The sequence below is a fragment of the Biomphalaria glabrata genome, chromosome 15, assembly GCF_947242115.1.
Source record: "Biomphalaria glabrata chromosome 15, xgBioGlab47.1, whole genome shotgun sequence".
Taxonomy (NCBI): domain Eukaryota; kingdom Metazoa; phylum Mollusca; class Gastropoda; family Planorbidae; genus Biomphalaria; species Biomphalaria glabrata.
The window spans coordinates 8,771,371-8,789,597 of record NC_074725.1 but is presented as its reverse complement, the minus strand read 5'-3'; the positions used below and the strand labels follow the sequence as shown (position 1 = coordinate 8,789,597).

The 18,227-nt window shown below is 36.9% G+C and overlaps 2 protein-coding genes across 3 annotated transcripts in view; both read right to left on the bottom strand.

Annotated features, from left to right (window-relative positions):
• LOC106061396 (uncharacterized) overlaps positions 1–4,213 on the bottom strand; it is a 32,192-nt gene extending 27,979 nt beyond the window's left edge. Inside the window, exon 1 of the mRNA XM_056012834.1 lies at positions 4,115–4,213. The gene's annotated coding sequence lies outside the window, so the exon portion shown is untranslated. The remainder of the gene's footprint in view (positions 1–4,114) is intronic.
• Positions 4,214–8,994: 4,781 nt separating this feature from the next.
• On the bottom strand, positions 8,995–17,030 carry LOC106061403 (uncharacterized). 2 transcript variants are annotated; one of them, XM_056013292.1, is made up of 5 exons: positions 16,846–17,030; positions 13,887–14,068; positions 12,010–12,124; positions 10,256–10,474; positions 8,995–9,537 (listed from the first exon to the last, which is right to left on the bottom strand). In XM_056013292.1, exons 2-5 carry the CDS (start codon positions 14,061–14,063, stop codon positions 9,281–9,283), a joined length of 768 nt encoding a protein of 255 aa, XP_055869267.1. In that variant the 5' UTR covers positions 14,064–14,068; positions 16,846–17,030; the 3' UTR covers positions 8,995–9,280. The 2 variants fall into 2 exon arrangements, with proteins under 2 accessions (XP_055869267.1, XP_055869268.1); XM_056013293.1 differs by having other exon boundaries at positions 13,887–14,065.
• Positions 17,031–18,227: the final 1,197 nt, after the last annotated feature.

Here is an 18,227-nt window from a genome sequence, read left to right as displayed (position 1 = left end):
GGCTGAGTGGTTAAACGGGGTTAAGTCCTGGATTCGAATCTCAGTTAAAAATGGGATTTTGAATTTCGGGATTTTTATGACTCCCCTGAGTCCAGCCAACTTTAATGGGCGCCTGACATTAGTTGGGGAAAGTAAAGGCGGTTGGTCGTTGTGCTGTTCACATGACATCCTGCTAGTTAACCTTTGACCTGTTCATTATCTGCACTATAGACCACAAGGTCTGAAAGGGAAACTTTACTTTTTCCTTACTTAAAATAAGTGCATACAAAGTGTATTCTTTATTTTTGTAAGACACAAAAGTAATCGAGAAAGTATTAATTACTTGCACAACAGAAAACGCTTAAAGTACTAAAATAAATTTAAACACATTTTCAATTATTATTTTTTTTACAAATTGTAAACTGGTATGAATTGTATTTAAACAATAAGTAAAGAAGTAAATAGGTTTTTAATGGTTTGTTTTTATAAAGAAAAAAAAAACGTCTATTTATTTTTTTTAAAAAAAGGTTCAATTTCTTAAGACAAATATTGCGGTTGTTCCAGAACTTTGCAAACTGCAAAATAATCATGAAATCGAATTTTTATTCTCTTTTATTGTTTTTGAGATCTTAACGAGACCGACAGACGGACAGACGGACGGAACACACAAAACTAATAGCGGCTTATCCCGGGGATTGTACATAAAAAGAGAGACATTAGTGGTAGAAAGGTAAATGTTGAGGTCTAAAGTGACACACAAAAAGAATTAGCATAGTTCTCACTGCAGTAAACACTGTCCTGAAGGCTAGTAGAAAGACTGCGTTAAACACGGACTACTTACCCAGTAGCGTAAGAAATTATTTTAAAACTTTAACAAAAACTAAACGGTTAGTTTATCCAGAAAAGGTTTTTTATTACTGAAGAAGCACAAAACATGTGGTTGTATGATAGTTCGACCACTCTCTGTCTCTCTCTCTCTCTCAAATTCTCACTGCTCCCGTCTCTCTCATCACTCTTTCTCTTACGATTCTCTCCTCCTCTTCCTCTCTCTTTCTATCTGTATCTCTCCTTCTTTCTTACTATCTTGGTATTTCATTCTCTCTCCAGCTGTGCCCTAATTTAATACATTATGCAAAGCTATCCATCAACGCCCCCATTGCCCCATGTTTTCTACTCCCCTAGCCTCCCCCCCCCCCCCCGACATTCATCTACAGTTCTTATCTACCCACACATACTCAGAAGACACACATTCTACCCACACATACTCAGACACACATCTCACCTGTCTATATGCATATAATTGTCTCTTTGAAGTGTTTGAAACAAAATAAGGCCTAGATGCATGTCAATGGATAACTGCTTCATTATACGCATAGATGTTTAGAACGAAGTTCAAACACACATGTGTTCAGCTACTATCACATGCAGAAGCGTACTGAGAGGGGGTGAGCTAAGGGGGCACGATTCCCCAGGTGCCACCCTCGGGGGGGGGGGGGGGCGCCACACGCAGCCTATATTTCTATGTGATGAAAATGGTGGAGGGGGAGGGGGAAATCCAGTAGCTTGCCCCGGGATCACGTTTTGCCCGCTACGCCTCTGGATCCACACGGTCCGACTACGTTGACGTACAAAACAGAACAATGTTGTCACTTGGTAGGAGATCGAGTTGGGGGGATTTTCATACATGGCGGGAAAAGTTTAAATAGCTAGATTATTGGTGTATCCGGTATAGGAAATAAAGGAAGCATTGATAAGATATGTGTTTTTTTTTAAAGTATTTTTTTCTTCTTCTATCCAATTATAAATAACAGACTTGGAGAAAAACATTGGACTTTCACTCTTAGACTTAAGACTTAAAACAAATTGGCCATTAATGATTACATTAGAGCGCAAGGAGACAATACTAGTCTTTAGTCAATAAAACAAAAAAATCAGGTTAAGAAAAGATGGTAAAAGATGCAATAAATAGAATGAATCGACAGTTTTAAGGAACTGGTCAGAGTTGGTTAAGCAAGACCCACTTACAAAGATTCTCAAATTCAACGTGGACAATGTCGTTAGAGGAGACGAATATGCCAACAGAGAAGCCAAATGGAACACCTAATGGGGGTGCTTAATGGGACCGAGTTCATTGCACTGACGGAGATAGAAGAGCGCCGCAACAGTCTTCTAACAATCCACACATCAACGGGCCGTTTCATGGCAGACACATGCCCAGCCGACGTGCTACACAGAAAGTCAACGAGGGTGTCTCTGGGTGCTCGTACTTTGGTGTCGTAAGATGTAGAACCCCGGAACAATAAAATACAGATGCGATTAATTTGCATCTGCTTGTTTCCCTTCCAGAAAGAAATATTGTTTTCCTTTTAGGTCGGTGGATAGGAACTCTTTTTAGCCTTAAGCTTCATATCCTCAACTTTTTTAACAATTACACATTTGGTTAGCAATATAAAGTTGTGGCGCTTGACAAGGCTGAATGATTCTCCCAGATTATACGTAGAAAAAAAAACTTGATGATTTCAAAAGAAATAGTCTTGTATATTGTAACGTTCACCTTTCAGACCTTGCGATCTATAGGGCAGAGGCTGTTAAAGTCATCTGTTTTTTGGACAACTGTTAACGAGCAGGGTGTCATGTGGCCAGCACAACGACCCATCTAAAGTCGAGTTGGGTGGACTCAGAGGCGCCCTAAAAAATTCAGAAATTCAAAATCAAAATTGATCTCACTGCCCATACGTTCAGACTTGATCCGAAAATGTTAAGTGGAACAAACGTGTAAAAGAATTTACCCAGACAGACAGACGGAATGAGCTAATATAAGCTTTGTAAAAAAAAAAAAAAGATCCTAATTGTACCACATTTTTTATGGTGGGAAGCGTGGTCGAGAGGCCAAGTGCGCTTGAACTTGGCTTGGCTACCTATTGGTAGCTCGAGGTTCGACACCCGACTCGGGCAGAGTTGTGTTTACTGAGCGCTTAAAGGCAGCACGGAAAACAAACTCCTAAATACCCCCTCCCCCACCCCCCACTGGTCCACAAATGAGATTGGACCAAAAGCGCTCTGAGCATGCTAACCCTATAAACATGAAAGTAGCGCTATATAAAAGCTATAATAATATACAGACATTATTAACCCAATTAAACAGATACTGGCTTAGACATTCTTCATTTTACATCGCTAGCCTCTAATGTTCTAATACTGAAAATATTTAGAATATTGTAAAATGAAGATTAAAATCTAGATCTGGTAAGGGTTAGGGTCAGGGTTTGTCTTTGCACCATTACAAACTGGCCTACGAAAGAGACTGTACAAGAACTCTTATGAAAATTGCGGCATATACATTTTAGAAACACTTTAACACTTTTAACACTTTAGAAACAAGGTTACAAAGACAGTTTGTGTGGAAACACAAACTCAAAATCGGCCCCCGAAGTGGTCCACCCAGACAGGTAAAAAGGCAGGTTTCAATATTTTCAGAAAGAATATCCAGAATGAAATTCTATCAAAGGCAAATGACAGAGAATAATGAAGATAGAAGTTTGACCGATCTTGTAAGTAAGATGTGAACCTTGCCTAACTGATGTCTTTTAATGATTATCTATTTCGTTTGTATGTCCTTTACTAAATAACCTCCCGTGTTTGTTACTGTTAATAGTGAATAGTTGTAAAAATGGTGTATTTTTATGAAAAAACTGCTTGCGTAGTTGATTTTTAAAATTAAATTATTCGCTTTCAGAAAAGAAAAAAGTAGCCGTTGCATCAGAACTTTGAAAGGTCTAAAATATCATGATGTCGGATTTTAATATCTTTTCTGGTTTATGAGATCTAAACAAGACCGACGTACGGACGGACAGACAGACCACACAAAACAAATGGCGTCTACTCCCCTTTCGGGTGCCGCTAAAAAAACAATGCGGCTAAAAACAGACGTTAAAGAATGGCTGAGTACTTAAATTGCCAGTCGGCGATCAACGGCTTCGTCTAAGTAAAATTTGAAGAAATATATAGGTCACAACTGGATCTGCGTAGCTATTTGAAATTGTGCATCACTTTCATTGTCTTTATATAGTGTAAGAAATGAAACAAAGCTATGTTAAACCCGACCACTGGGTGGAAACTAAACATAAGTACTTACTAGGATACAACGTGACTTCAATGTTCAACGAAGCTGAATATGTGTATAGCTTTTTATTTTTTGTATGTCCAGCAGGAGGCTACTTACAAGAATGACTTTTAGATTTACCTAAGGTTTGTGAACAAGTGAATGACATGAGGGGGAAAGGGGGGGGGAGGACGAAGTGAAGACCCCCTCTCTCATTTCAAACCCCCTTCAAGTTGTTTACACATCTGGAAGGAAGTGCCTCAGTTCACGAGGTAACGGACAGTGAATATGGACTGGAAAGGGGGGGGGGGAGGGAAGAAAAGGAAAAAAAGAGAAAGTTATTTAGGTAGATGGATGGGAGGGGTTTGAGGGTTTAGAGAGGGAGACAAAGAGAAAGTTATTTAGGTAGATGGATGGGAGGGGTTTGAGGGTTTAGAGAGGGAGACAAAGAGAGAAAGAGTTATTTAGACAAAGTGATAGATGGATGGATTAATAAAGTTAGATACAGAGAGAAAGTTATTTAGATAGATAGATAGATAGATAGATAGATAGATAGATAGATAGATAGATAGATATATAGATAGATAGATAGATAGATAGATAGATACATGCATACATACAAACAAACAAACATACATATAAATTTACATACAAACATACATATAAACATACATGCATACATACATACATACATACATACATACATACATACATACATACATACATACATACATACATACATACATACATACATACATACATACATAAAATGGGTGGATTGACAGATGGAGAGAAAGAGACAGATGGAAGAATGGATAGATTATGTGATGGATGGATGGATGGTTGGTTGAATGGAGAGGGAGGATTGAAACGTCAATCTGGCAAGTAGTTCGTCTAATTGGTACGTGCCTGGACATTTTTTTTACCCGTCTGGCCGTTTTTAAGGTAAATCTAACAAGGCATAATCACGTGATAAGGTGTTGAGCAAGATAAACAAAAATGAGACAGACTTGAATGATTGCACTACCGTTGCAGAGAATTAAAGAGCTGGGGGCGGCAGAAAGAGAAGCCATACACACGAGCTAATAACATTCACGTGAGAGCATTGTGGCCAAGTCTGCAACTTGAGACTCAGACAGTTCCGTTATAAGTCTAAGGTAACCAAACGTCCCGCTTAAAGCGGGACAGTCCCGTTTTTCATAAAATTTCCAGGCGGGATGCTCATTGTTCCGCTTTCATGGAAAAAGGTCGATTAATGCCCCTCTTATATTAAAAAACCTAATTTATAATGCCATTTAATTAATAATGTTTAAGTTACCATCATTAGGCATTACTTCTTGATCCTTATTTTGCCCTTGTAGTACACAACACCATTAAACACAAACTGCTGCAGATTGTTTGCCTCTATTGAAAGAAACAGTTTGTGGGGAAACGCCTAATTGCTATTTCTCCTCTAGAGACCACGTGGACATCTTCAAACGAATTCAGCAGAATTGTTCAACTGTGGAATGACCAGATGCAGATTGCTATCTCTGATTCAGCGCAGTTATTTCCTGGTTTCAAATCACATTTCTTGTAGTAAAAGATGTGGTCCATTATAATCAAAAGCTGATTTAAAAGCCTGTATGTTATATTGCCGATGTAGCATCTGTACAAAAAATTACGAGGTATCTCATAGGGAGAGAAGCGTCAAATTTGACAATGTCAACGCTTACAGCCTGTCATTGTTTTGGTCAAAGCTTGGTCCGATGCAGAAGATTATTTGACTACATTAACTGCAAAGTTCGCTTCTTCTGACCAAATTTAGGATTGGAAAAGAAAATCGGTTGTTTGAAATTTTCTCAATTTTCAGAAGAATTCTGTGCTCTACGGAAGAAATCATAATGTACAAAAAAAAAAATCTTCACTCAGGGTTCAAAAGTCCTCAAAAGAACTAATTCAGCGTATACCAACACATCCGTCAAGTACGATTTTTTCCCTTGTTTAAGATACCAAACAAAATAATTAATTACCAATTGTTAATTCACTTTAAAAAATTTGATTCTTGTGTTATCAGGTAAAAGAAATAATCGTGCAAAATTTCAGCTTGATTCGAGCTTGGGTGTGGGAGAGAAATACCGTGTACACACTTTTTACAGACAGACAGACAGAGTGAATTAATATAAGCTTTGTAAAAAAAAAAGTTTATATTAAGTGTAATTGTATAAATGATTTTGAATCAGACATGAAATTAATGCATCTAGATTCTAGAGTATTTAGAGTTCTAGACTAACAATAATAAATCTGTGTGACTGAAAATATTTTTACTAATTGTTTTATGGCTCACCATAATTTTCCTTTTCTATATTGGTCCAGGATATTAGTTTACTTTTTAGAGATATATATAATACAGCCTCATTCTTACTCTGCTATAGTGGTCTAAGTGAATTCTTGATATCTTCAAATAAGTCATTCCGTGCTTGCATAAAATAGTTTTAATTAAGTTACAAACATTTAGACATGAGATTGAAAAGAAATTCCTCCAGACAAGCGCCATCCTGTTTGGAGAAGTTTTCAATGGTATATCTTTCTTGACTTTATCCGGAACACAACCTGCAAGGACAGGAAGGGGAGATAACCTGACAAACATCTGAAAGATGAGGGAAGTCTACAATTGAATTCTCTGTTATCGTGTTGCGTCCCTTTTTCAAGCAATTAGTCCAGTTTTGACATAGCAGTTGGATGGCCTAGTGACCGACATAGAAAAAGTGGCGTCAAAAGAACAACAACAAAAGAGTAGTTTAATTTTTTTTAAAAATCATTTCCTACTTTATGTTCAAATAATATAGTCAACTAAACATCCATATTTAATTTGTTTATTTTAATGATTTATATAATTATAATATATATACTATTTTATATACAATACTTTTTAAAAAAATCTATATATAGTGAAAATTAGTTTGGATCAGTCATTGTAATAACAATTACATTAACGCTGTAGAGTGTAGAATAACCTAAAACAAGGCTTTATTACACTAGAACAGTGATGCCCAAAATACGGCCCGCGGGCCAAATCCGGCCCGTGACGAGGTTCCCATCCGGCCCGCCGAAACGTCGGTATAAAGTATAGAAAATATAAAGGTTGAAACATGTATCTTTACCTAAGTTAGGGCCCTCACTTTTCCTCTGATAAATTGGAACCACGAGCTTTAACATTTGTGCCTTTATGAAAAGGAAATTAAGAATCTACCAGAACCATTGAACGGATCTTTTTTGTGGAACATGGTAATAAGCCAACAAACTTTTTTTTATAAAGAAATTCTGACTGTTTCAATAAAGAACATGCAGCAACAGCATAAAAAAACAATTATGACGTGGCGGATCCATTGGAATATTGACCAAAAAGAGACAAAAACATGAATTAATGGCGAGGATAACTACTAAGCTGCTCACAATTGAAGTAGAGAACTAAAGCCATTTCCAGACACGTAGAAAAAAATAGATTAAGGTTAAACTTCAAATATACCAAATTATTAATGTAATTACTAGATTCGAGGTTTTTTAATGAAGTAGTTTCAGGTCAATTTCAAGTTGGTTTTATTTAACCTTTTTTTGGTCATGTGGCCCGCGACACGAGTGTCGGAAATTAAAATGGCCCGCAGGTTGAATTAGGTTGGGCATCACTGCACTAGAACGACACATGAACTAATGAAAGAGTAACACAGAAACACACTAAATCAATGTCGTTAACAGATTCTCACGACTTTACACAACCATAATTAAGTATCAACTATTTCACCACATTGATAGAATTAAATTTCTAATAAAAACAGTAAACTATTTCTAATAAATCTGTGCAATTAGGAATATTTTTACAAAGCTAATATCAACTCACTGTGTCTGCCTGGCTGGTAAAAAGTTTGTACACGGATTTTTCCCACACCCAATCTCGGATCAATCTAAAATTTTGCACATTTTTTTCTTTTACCTGTCAAAACAAGAATCAATTTAAAAAAAAAAACAACTAATCATTTAGTTAGCTAACTATTGGTAATTTTTTTTTGTATCGATTCTGGCTAAGTTCTTAGAATCTTGTGTGCCAAGGGTTGAGTTTTCTTTAATTACCTTGTTATTTAGTTATTAAACTGAAGTGTAATTATACAGTTCCAGTGAGGGCTTCTCCTAAATTAATAACAGTGTGTATATATATAAATCATGTATGGATCATATAATGAATTATTTAACGTATGTCACTATTTGTGCTTCAGGTGTTGTTAGTGGTGTGGAGTGTCAGTGCATCTTTCTGATGCTTATTGTTGAACTCCTTCAGTCGTAACGACTAAAGGTTCAGCTGTTGAGCCCGATTTCGGAGAGACATTCCCGTCCACATATATCGCAGGTTAAGGTGGCTTTCACTTTGGTGGTAGAGGAGCCAGTCATTTCTCGTATGGCACGCTATTCTTCCAAAGCCGAGGCCCATGTTTTTTTTTCACTGTCCATAGCTTTCTTGGTCACATCTCTCTCCACGTAGTGCGGTCTAGAGCTATGCCTTCCCAATGGTCAGTATCATTGTTCATTGTTTTGAGGTTCCGTTTGATTACATCCACGTAACGGATGTGCGGGCAACCAGTTTTTCTCGAGCCAAACGCGAGTTGCCCGTAGAGAATAACTTTCGGGATACGATTGTATTCCTTCAGAAAAGGAGCCCGGGTAGTTTGGTTGTGTAGTCTGAAGAGATTCTGATGAAATCACGAGATGATCTGTCGTAGTTCAAGTTTATAAATAGTCACGTGAGAGTTAAAGAAGGAAGAACAAGCGACAGACGTGTGACAGAAAGACGTATATATATAGTCGTTATATCATGTGTTTCTACATACATCAACATTTCAGTTGAAAGCTGTGTACGTGCATTAATAAAAGTTATAATCAAGTAGTCTGTTCAGTTTTATTTCAAGATCTGCATTAAGAATTTAATACACATACACCGGTTTAGTTTGTTTGAAGCTACAGGCCAAAGACCGAATAGTCAACAATGACAACATAGCATATTAATGAAAGCATAAAATCGATTATGGCTAAATTATGAAATCAATATGAGCACACATAGAGACATATACAATGTATTCAGGATTTACTATAATGAATTCATCTTTGCACTGTTAAAATGACCTCAAAATGACGACCAATCGCATTGAAGTCTGCCCCCCTCCCCCACGGCTACAGACGTCTGCTTGTTCTTGAGGTATCGTTCGTCCCTTCTGCAAAAGTGCTGATGACAGAGGTAGGTCTGGAGCCAGAGTCAGGGGCGATGACGCTCAGCGTCCTCTCTGTGTGGCACTCTATCCACACATTGGGGTTCGCGGACAGCGAGTGCCTTCCGTTGGGCAGTCCTAGACAGTTGGGGTGGTGGCGCTCACATGGCGAGCAGACGTGGCCAGAGCATCCGTAAAGCTGCTGGAACTGGCTGTAATCACCTGAAATCATCACAAAAAAATAATTAATTGCAATCTGGAGATGTTCACCAAAGGGAGACTAGTAAAAAAAAGCACCTTCTTAAGTATCCGTATCCTATAACAGAATGCGGAAGATTTCTTTTATATTTCTATCTTATACTATTGATAAGTTCTACATTTATGAAAACAATATTCGTGCACTTTAGAATCAAATTAAAAATCATATTTGTGAACACAAGGGAGAATACTGTGGAAAACAGCATGCAAATCTTCAGTTGAAAAATATGAACTTACTAAATACAGTACAAATCTGATTTTATTATCTCTATAAACTCTTATGGTACATAATAATTTTTTTTTAATTTGAAGATAAATACATTTTAATGTATCTAATGCTTTTTTTTTTATTTATCTCTCGTGAAATCACTGTTCTGCAACATTAGTGGAAGAAAACAAATGTAAAAAAAAAAGCAACAGTACAAGGTCTACTACCTAGACAAGACCATTAAAAAAACAAGCCACAAACAAAACAACACCACTAAAAGACCACTAAAAGATCACTAAAGGACCACTAAAAGGTCACTAAAGGGACACTAAACAGACCACTAAAAATATCACTAAAAAGACCACTAAAAGACCATTAAAAGTGCGCTAAAGAGACTATAACAAAAGGGTAGCAACATAAGGCCATCAGCTAATTACCTTAATGCTAAGATATACATAACACCTGGTAACTTACATGGTGTCTTAGGCTCTGGTCGCTCCCCGCACATAACAGAGTGGAAGGGCTGACACGCCCCTGACATGGTAGAATATAAGGAGGGGTACGGGCACTCCAGAAGATAGTCAACATAGTCGGATCCTGAGCTAGTCACAGAGCAGTCCAAGTACTGGCTGCATTTTGTGGTGTCGGGAATGGTGGCCTTTGGGTTGTACCGACATATAGTACGTATGTAATCTAGAGCGAGACAGAGATACAGTGCTCAAGTAAATGCCTGATAGTCAACATTAAGACAATAGCACAAGGTTGAGATATTTTTAGGTCATTCATTGAGATAAACTAAATTTATAATTAGAACGCGTTTCTCTATCAACTGAGCTAACCAACTTTACTACACTGTGCCAGATTTTTAGCTTGAAAAAAAAATATTCTAGTTGTGTTTTTTTTTTCACGTTCCAACGTCTGACACCTTCCAGCGTCTGACACCTTCCAGCGTCTGACACATTCCAACGTCTGACAACTTCCAACGTCTGACACCTTCCAGCGTCTGACACCTTCCAACGTCTGACACCTTCCAACGTCTGACACCTTCCAGCGTCTGACACCTTCCAGCGTCTGACACCTTCCAACGTCTGACACCTTCCAGCGTCTGACACCTTCCAGCGTCTGACACATTCTAACGTCTGACACCTTCCAACGTCTGACACCTTTCAGCGTCTGACACCTTCCAACGTCTGACACCTTCCAACGTCTGACACCTTCCAGCGTCTGACACCTTCCAACGTCTGACACCTTCCAGCGTCTGACACCTTCCAGCGTCTGACACCTTCCAACGTCTGACACCTTCCAACGTCTGACACCTTCCAGCGTCTGACACCTTCCAACGCCTGACACCTTCCAACGTCTGACCATTAAGAAAGTGTGAAGTAGTAGTAGGATTGAAAAAAAAAAATCAGGGATGGCCTGGTGCTAAAGGTCTCGAGATTCTTTTAGCAGTTGCGAGACAGTTGTGACCCTCAAAATAATTGAGAAAACAGCATATTTATCTTCCTGTGTGTCATTGGAGATCGGAACAGGTTGCTTGAATCAGCCAGGAAAACAAATGACAGAGTTTTTAATTGACATACACGGCTAGAGTAAGACGAGGACAATCGTAGGACGTTGTTAGTTTTTTAAAGGAAAGGATGTGATCAGATATAAGGTTAGATAAAAACATGTTTTTATTATTGTTTATTTCTATATGGCCTCTTGTGTCTCGGAAGACAATGTGAGTCACTGGCTTTGGTTTCGTCTTGAGACGATGCAGAATCTGGTGTGACTAATCACGCCAATTCTGGAGCGGCATTATAGAAATAACAAAATGGATAATTTAAAATTGCAGATTTTAAAAAGACCATACGCCCTTTAAACATCCGATAGAAGTATTATCTCGCTTTTAATAGGTAATGAATATTTGATTTTTTTTTTTAATTCAATTTTTTTTTTTACCATGCCCCATTCCCGTCCCCCTGAAAAAAATATTGTTACGAGAATGTACATATATACATAGATATACATAAGCTGTCAAATTTCTTGGAAAATTGTTCATTAGATAGGTTAAATTTTGATTTAGGATCCAGTGTCCGTAAATGTGTGACCCGAATAACAGTATTGTAAAAATTGAAGTCGCAATAAAGTCTTTAAACTACTGTATTTGACAGTCTACAAAAGGTAAGTAACTCTACACAATTTTTTTTCTCAAACTTATGCTAAAGCTAAAATTATGGACTCACTCCATATAACTCCATTATTTTGACTGTAAGGGGTACTTAAGTCTTGGGGTACACATCTGTTGGTGCTTTGTCCTGCCTGATATCGGAAACCTTGGGGGCACATCGAGGGCACAGCCTGTTCAATCATGAGACGAACCACAATTATTTGAGATAAACAATCGACTTCAATTAGTTCATATTAGATGTGATATTTTCTTTTAATAAAGTAGTAAGAATCAAAAGACAAATATGCTGGTGATAGTGAGGCTAGAGACTTGGGGAATCCAACTACAGACCGAAGGGTGAAACAAGTGCAGGATTTAATACAATGAATGATCCCTTGTCTCGACCTTAAAAGGAGCCTTAGTATTTCAAAAATTTAGATTTTGTAACAAAATTATGCCTAGTAAATATTTAAAACTAAAGGGGCTTTTAAATGTATTCATATTATTAAGTGTATTTCTATCGAAGCTGGAAGAGGCCTCCACAACAATCCTGCCTGCTCTAATATCCAAATCTGGGTAGAAGGGAATTACTAGAGATAGATAAGTGTCAGTGACAGGTATGACTAGAATGAATATTTAACTCCTTTGTTCATATTTCATTATGGAATAGTTGTATCCCTTACTTTATATTTCCCCTCCCCCCAAGTATGAGTGTGAACAGTATACACATGATCTATTAGTAGAGAAAGTTCTGAGAGAGGACTATATGAGATACTGTATTTTGAGACTTAAAGTGTCTCAGTGATTCTGTTCATACATGATAACTATTTGTATGGCCAGCGGTATATACCTGGATATTATTATTATAATTCTTGATTCTATTCTTTATGCTCATTAAATCATATGTCTGTTTATATCTGACTTTTTTTTTTGGTGTACCGTAACTACTTATTATAGATGTAAGTTAATCGCAGTTCAAGCTCCACTCCACGCACCCGCAAATAAATAACCCACGCTAATGTCAACCAGAGAGACACTAAATTATTACAAGCAATCAAAAGGACGTTACATTATGGTAGCTACAAAAGTGATCCCAGTTATAATTTTCATAAGTAACTCTTGAGCCAAGTAAACAGCCAACCTGACAGTAAGCAGACAACGATGACAGTCCAACGGTAATTTAACTAGGTTCAGGTTACCAGGCATTCAGGCTTGTTTGACTACAAACTGATATCAACGCTTTGTATCTCTAATAAGAAAAACAAGACGTATTTCTCTATTCTCTAACAGGAGACTCTGATTTGCCTGGAAATGCTGTCATGTTCTATTGTTCGAGAAGAATATAACCGGAAGCTGGGACGACGTACAATTAAGGTTTTAAAAAAAGGTAAAAAAGTAAATGTATTGCCATCTATCGGGGCAGACGATATAAAGCGTGTGTGTGTTTCTATGGCCGGCGGTTAACGAGGGTGTCGTACAACACAATGATCTAACCGCCTTTACATTCCCAACTTAGGTACCCTTTACAGCTGGGTGGACTCAGGGGCACACGAATCCCGAATCAAATCCAAATTTTCATGAGGATTCGAACAGGAAACCCCTCGATTCCGAAGTCAACCGCAGTAGCACTCGGCCACAACGCCGACTACAATTAATGGAAAGCGAGTTGTTTATTCTGACATGCCCCTCCATAAAGAAATGTCAACATGTTAAGTTTTTGTTATCTAAGAAGATTTCTGATTATGTCTAGGCTTTTCACACAATCTGCATTATCTAATAAAAAAATTCAAAATAGTACGCATACAACTTTTGTGCTAATAACTCTTCAGAATTGAAAGTTAAATAGTGGTCTATGTAATTTAATAGCTGAAATTTCTTTTAACTCTCTACGAGCACTAAAAACAAAAGTACACAACAAGTACACTGAAATGCATGACGTCATTACTTCCTTACACGTCCATTCACACATATGACGTAGCTGCTGCAATCCCATGGAAGGTCACGGACGTATACAGGACCTCGCTCAGCGGAGCAAAGGAAATCCAGCTTGAGAGTTCTGATGTAATTGGCTTGAACATGTCTGCTGAGAACCAAGAGAAGGAACACGCAGACGATGAGATAGACTGTCATGGCTGCTGATAAAACAAAAAACAGAGTTAATTTCAAAGAAAATTTTCATTACAGTTCCTCTCATTAGCTTGCAAACTCTTCATGGGCAAAACCTAGGTGGGGGGGACACTGATCTAACGATTTTCAAAGCTTATATCAACTCACACTGTCTGTCTGTCTAGTAAAAAAGTGTGTACATTCATTTCTTCCAAACCCATTCTCGGATCAAGTTGAAACTTCAAACAATTATTCATTAACATTGAAATGACATGAATTGATTTTTTAAAAATTAACCAATCAGACCGTTAATTACTAGTAATTAATTATTTTGTTTAATAGCAACAAGGGAAACTAATACTTCAGTATTAACATATATGGCTAAATTTGTTGGGTTTAGTCCCATTAAACAATTGTTGGCACTATTTCTTCCTTTCGCATTCTCTGATCAAGTTGATACTTTCAACAACAATTTATTGCACCTAACAAAATATGAATCAATAAACAATTAGTGAATGGATTATTGGTAAATAATTGTTTGGTGTTGATATCGAAAAAGGGAAATAATTTGTACATTATTATTAGATCATAGACATATAGATATTTTTGAGGCAGAAGTACTTGCCTTTGTATAAGCTTTGATGTTGTTTTTTTTTTTTTTTAGATATTTGTATATTTTGTTTGTTGCTTTAGAAACTTGACAGTTGATATATATCTTTGGGGGAAAAAAATAACATCTAATTGGCCACACTGGGAAAGCTATGGTTTGCCAGTTAAAAGTTTTTAAAATATAATTATCTTAAAATTAAATGTTGCTACCATCGTTGTACTTTGAACAACCTTCAGTAGGTTTGCCAGCATGCATACAATAAAGAGTTGGACGATGACTGGACATCAGGGTACGTTTGGCACAACGTCATGTGTAGAACTCAATAGATGGACAGCTAGAATTGATTTGGGACAATGTAGACATATGTTACGATTTGTGTGTAGTACTTATACAATTTATTAATGCACAATATCAATACTATATCTCTAACTAGATCCAATATTGTTGTCTAGACTACTGTTTTCGGTCAAGTTCGGATTTATATCACCAAACTATAATTTTCTTTACACTGGGTAGATTTATTCAAAGGGCGAGGGATGGGGGGGGGGGGCAATCAGTTTTTTTTTCCGGTGGGGGAGGGAGTATTAAGGCGGTGGTATAATATTTTATTTTTCTTATTTTTTATTCATTCGTTTTTAAGAGAGAAGTAATTGCTCTTTTTTTTAAATGTCTTTTATTTAAATGGGACTTGATGGAGTTACAATTGATTCTGGAACTACTTCGATGCTCAAATAATAATTTTTATTTTATTCAGGACTCAAACCCGGGCGCACTTATTAGGTGTCCAAGCAGTGGCATTGCATGATACCCGAGGACCCGATTCATTGCTACGCCACCGTGTCCAAGTACTTTAATACTTAGCTACTGCCAATGTATATACATTTAAATGATGGTTTGTATTTTGTCACGTCATTGGAACGGAAGTGCGTCATTCCATTCCGTCAATCTATAACTGTCGATGATAGGACAATGACACTATTAAATATGCAAGCTGCAGTTGTTACGTAACGCTCTCTCTGGGCGGAAGTTGAGCCGGACACATTAATCTTACGAGGTCTAAAAATAGCAGTGACAAGCCGCGAAATTCTCGCGACTAGTACAAGATGTAAACGCGGTGCACAATCGTAATTTTTTTATTAAGTACACAGTGTTGGAATGTGTCTTGAGGAAGCACCATCCCCTCCTACTCATCATTTTTATCTAATTATCAAATAATGATTCATTATTTTTGGTCACATTTACTATTTAGTATTTCTAACAATATTTTTAATAAGCTACAGATCTATTTTTTTTTCTTCTTTTTCATATCTAAGAACATGTTATTGGTGCACTTTGTACATTAACGTACAGAAAGAATTTAGTGTGTGAGAGAGAGAGAGAGAGAGAGAGAGAGAGAGAGAGAGAGAGAGAGAGAAAGAATGATAGAGAAAGTGACTGACATAGAGACAGAGCGTGGGAGAGAGAAACAGAGAAGGGGGTAAAAGAAAACATCATATCACAGACACTCTTTCATTTTGAAAATCTTCTTGTTTTGATTGTTTTATTTTTCTTCAAGTCCGCCAAAAAGCTTTTGACTTCTGGGTCCCATGACCTGATAGAACGGTCAACACCGTATTTAGATTCAAACGTTTCGTCACTAAAACGATGACAGTGCCATCTATCTTGAATCTATTGGTAGGGGGAAAAAAAAAGCTTCAATTGTGCGCATGCAATTCAACCAAATGGAAGTCTATATCGGATGCACAGATGGCTGCTTGTCAGAATGATGCTAGGTACACAGCAAAGACACTCAAAAACACGATGATTTAAAGCTACTTTGGCGCGATACCTGAAAGAAAACAATTTGTGCTTTTAGAAAATAAAGTGTTCCATTTGTTTTCTGTTGCAATAACTCCAGCCACAGTTCGTAGGTCCACGAAGGTTACAAATATTTAAAGTTTCAATCCGAGCCATGCATGCATATGTATTTATATAGGTGCCACTACTTTTAAAAGATGTTGTTGACATCTCCGAGTTCACGATGCATACATAATTAAGACAGATCCAATGGATATAATCCAAGGTATTAATCATTGATGGAATAGTTTCTGTTGTTTTTTTTTACCTGTTAAATTAATTGTGTTTTTTTCCTTACCCACAATGCTACTAGTGCTAATTACATTAAGTAGGATTAGGCTAAACAAATAAATCACTCACCGCCAAATTAAAATTGAAACATCCTTCCATACATGTACTTCCTATCAGGCTCGTCCACAAAATCTAAAAGCCACTTATTAGGTATGTTTCTGTTGTTATGGTGGTGTTATTTTCTTCTGTACATCGGCCCTTCGGCATCCTTATTGCTTTATGTTAATAAACGTTAAAAAAAAAGAAATGTTGACTTGGATGGAGGACTTATCTATTTATAGAAAGATTAAAAGTTCCTGTCAGTTGTATGACGAGTGAGGCGGGGGTGTTCCCCCCCCCTCCCCCAGGTGTCATAGATTGAGATGCAGACAACAACAAGTGTTACAGCCGCACGTCGCCACAGACGTAACACTCTTGTTTATATTGTCAGATTTTTTTTGCACAACAAGAAAGATAAAAAAAACAACAATATTTAAATTCATACGTCAAATAAAATGGCTTACACGCATGTGCTGAATTAAACACCTGGCACATTTGAATACACAAGTGTCTCAAGATTTGAATTTTATGAATGGTAACATACGAGTTGAAACTATAAATTAAAATACTTTTTGTTTTTTATAAGAACTTAACAGTGGAACACACACAAATAGTAAAACGAACATTTTTTTAAGGAAATTATGAGATAAAAAAAGATATAATTGTACTTGCTTAAAAATGATAGTATTGCACTTAACAAAGATTCTCTTATAGTTACTTTCTGTGTTGTTGTTTTCTTTTTTTTTTTTTTTGTTTCTTTGTTTGTTTCGTTTTTTGTTGTTTTTTTGGATGGATGACAATTTTTTTTGTTTTTTTTTTATTAAAATTAAGAAACATAAAAAAGTTGGTCTTTTTTTTTTTTAAATCAATTCTTTCTTTATGAGGTTTATGATAGTCTATCTTGTCTCATTCTATTTATTCCTTTGAATGCCTCATTAGGAAAAGAGTCTTCTTAGTCTTCTATTAACAGTCCAGATAAGGATTTCCACACAAACGGTGCGCAAACTGTTTATGTACGTCTGTTTATTCATTCACCTCTTTACTGAATACCAAGAAACATTTGAGTCGAGTGCGGGAATACCCGATTAAAGTGTGTTCAAAGATGATTATATATTAAACCATTATAACGGTCAAACCAGATTTGTCTTATCCTAGTATTCATTCATGGAAGCAACTACTTTTAGTATCAATGAATAATGCAGTCTCATAGTAATGTTATCTCCTCTCGCAATTCTAATTGAATTCAGCTATGACCCACTTTTGTTTTAGTCTATAACTCCAGTGTCGCTTGCATCAAGCAATGAGAAGGAGTAGAAACACTTGAATACTAAATTACTCCTAAGTACAGTTTAATATCTTTGTTTAACGTCCTTGTGCCCGCTTGTATCTGAGGGAACGTGCATGCGTTAGCG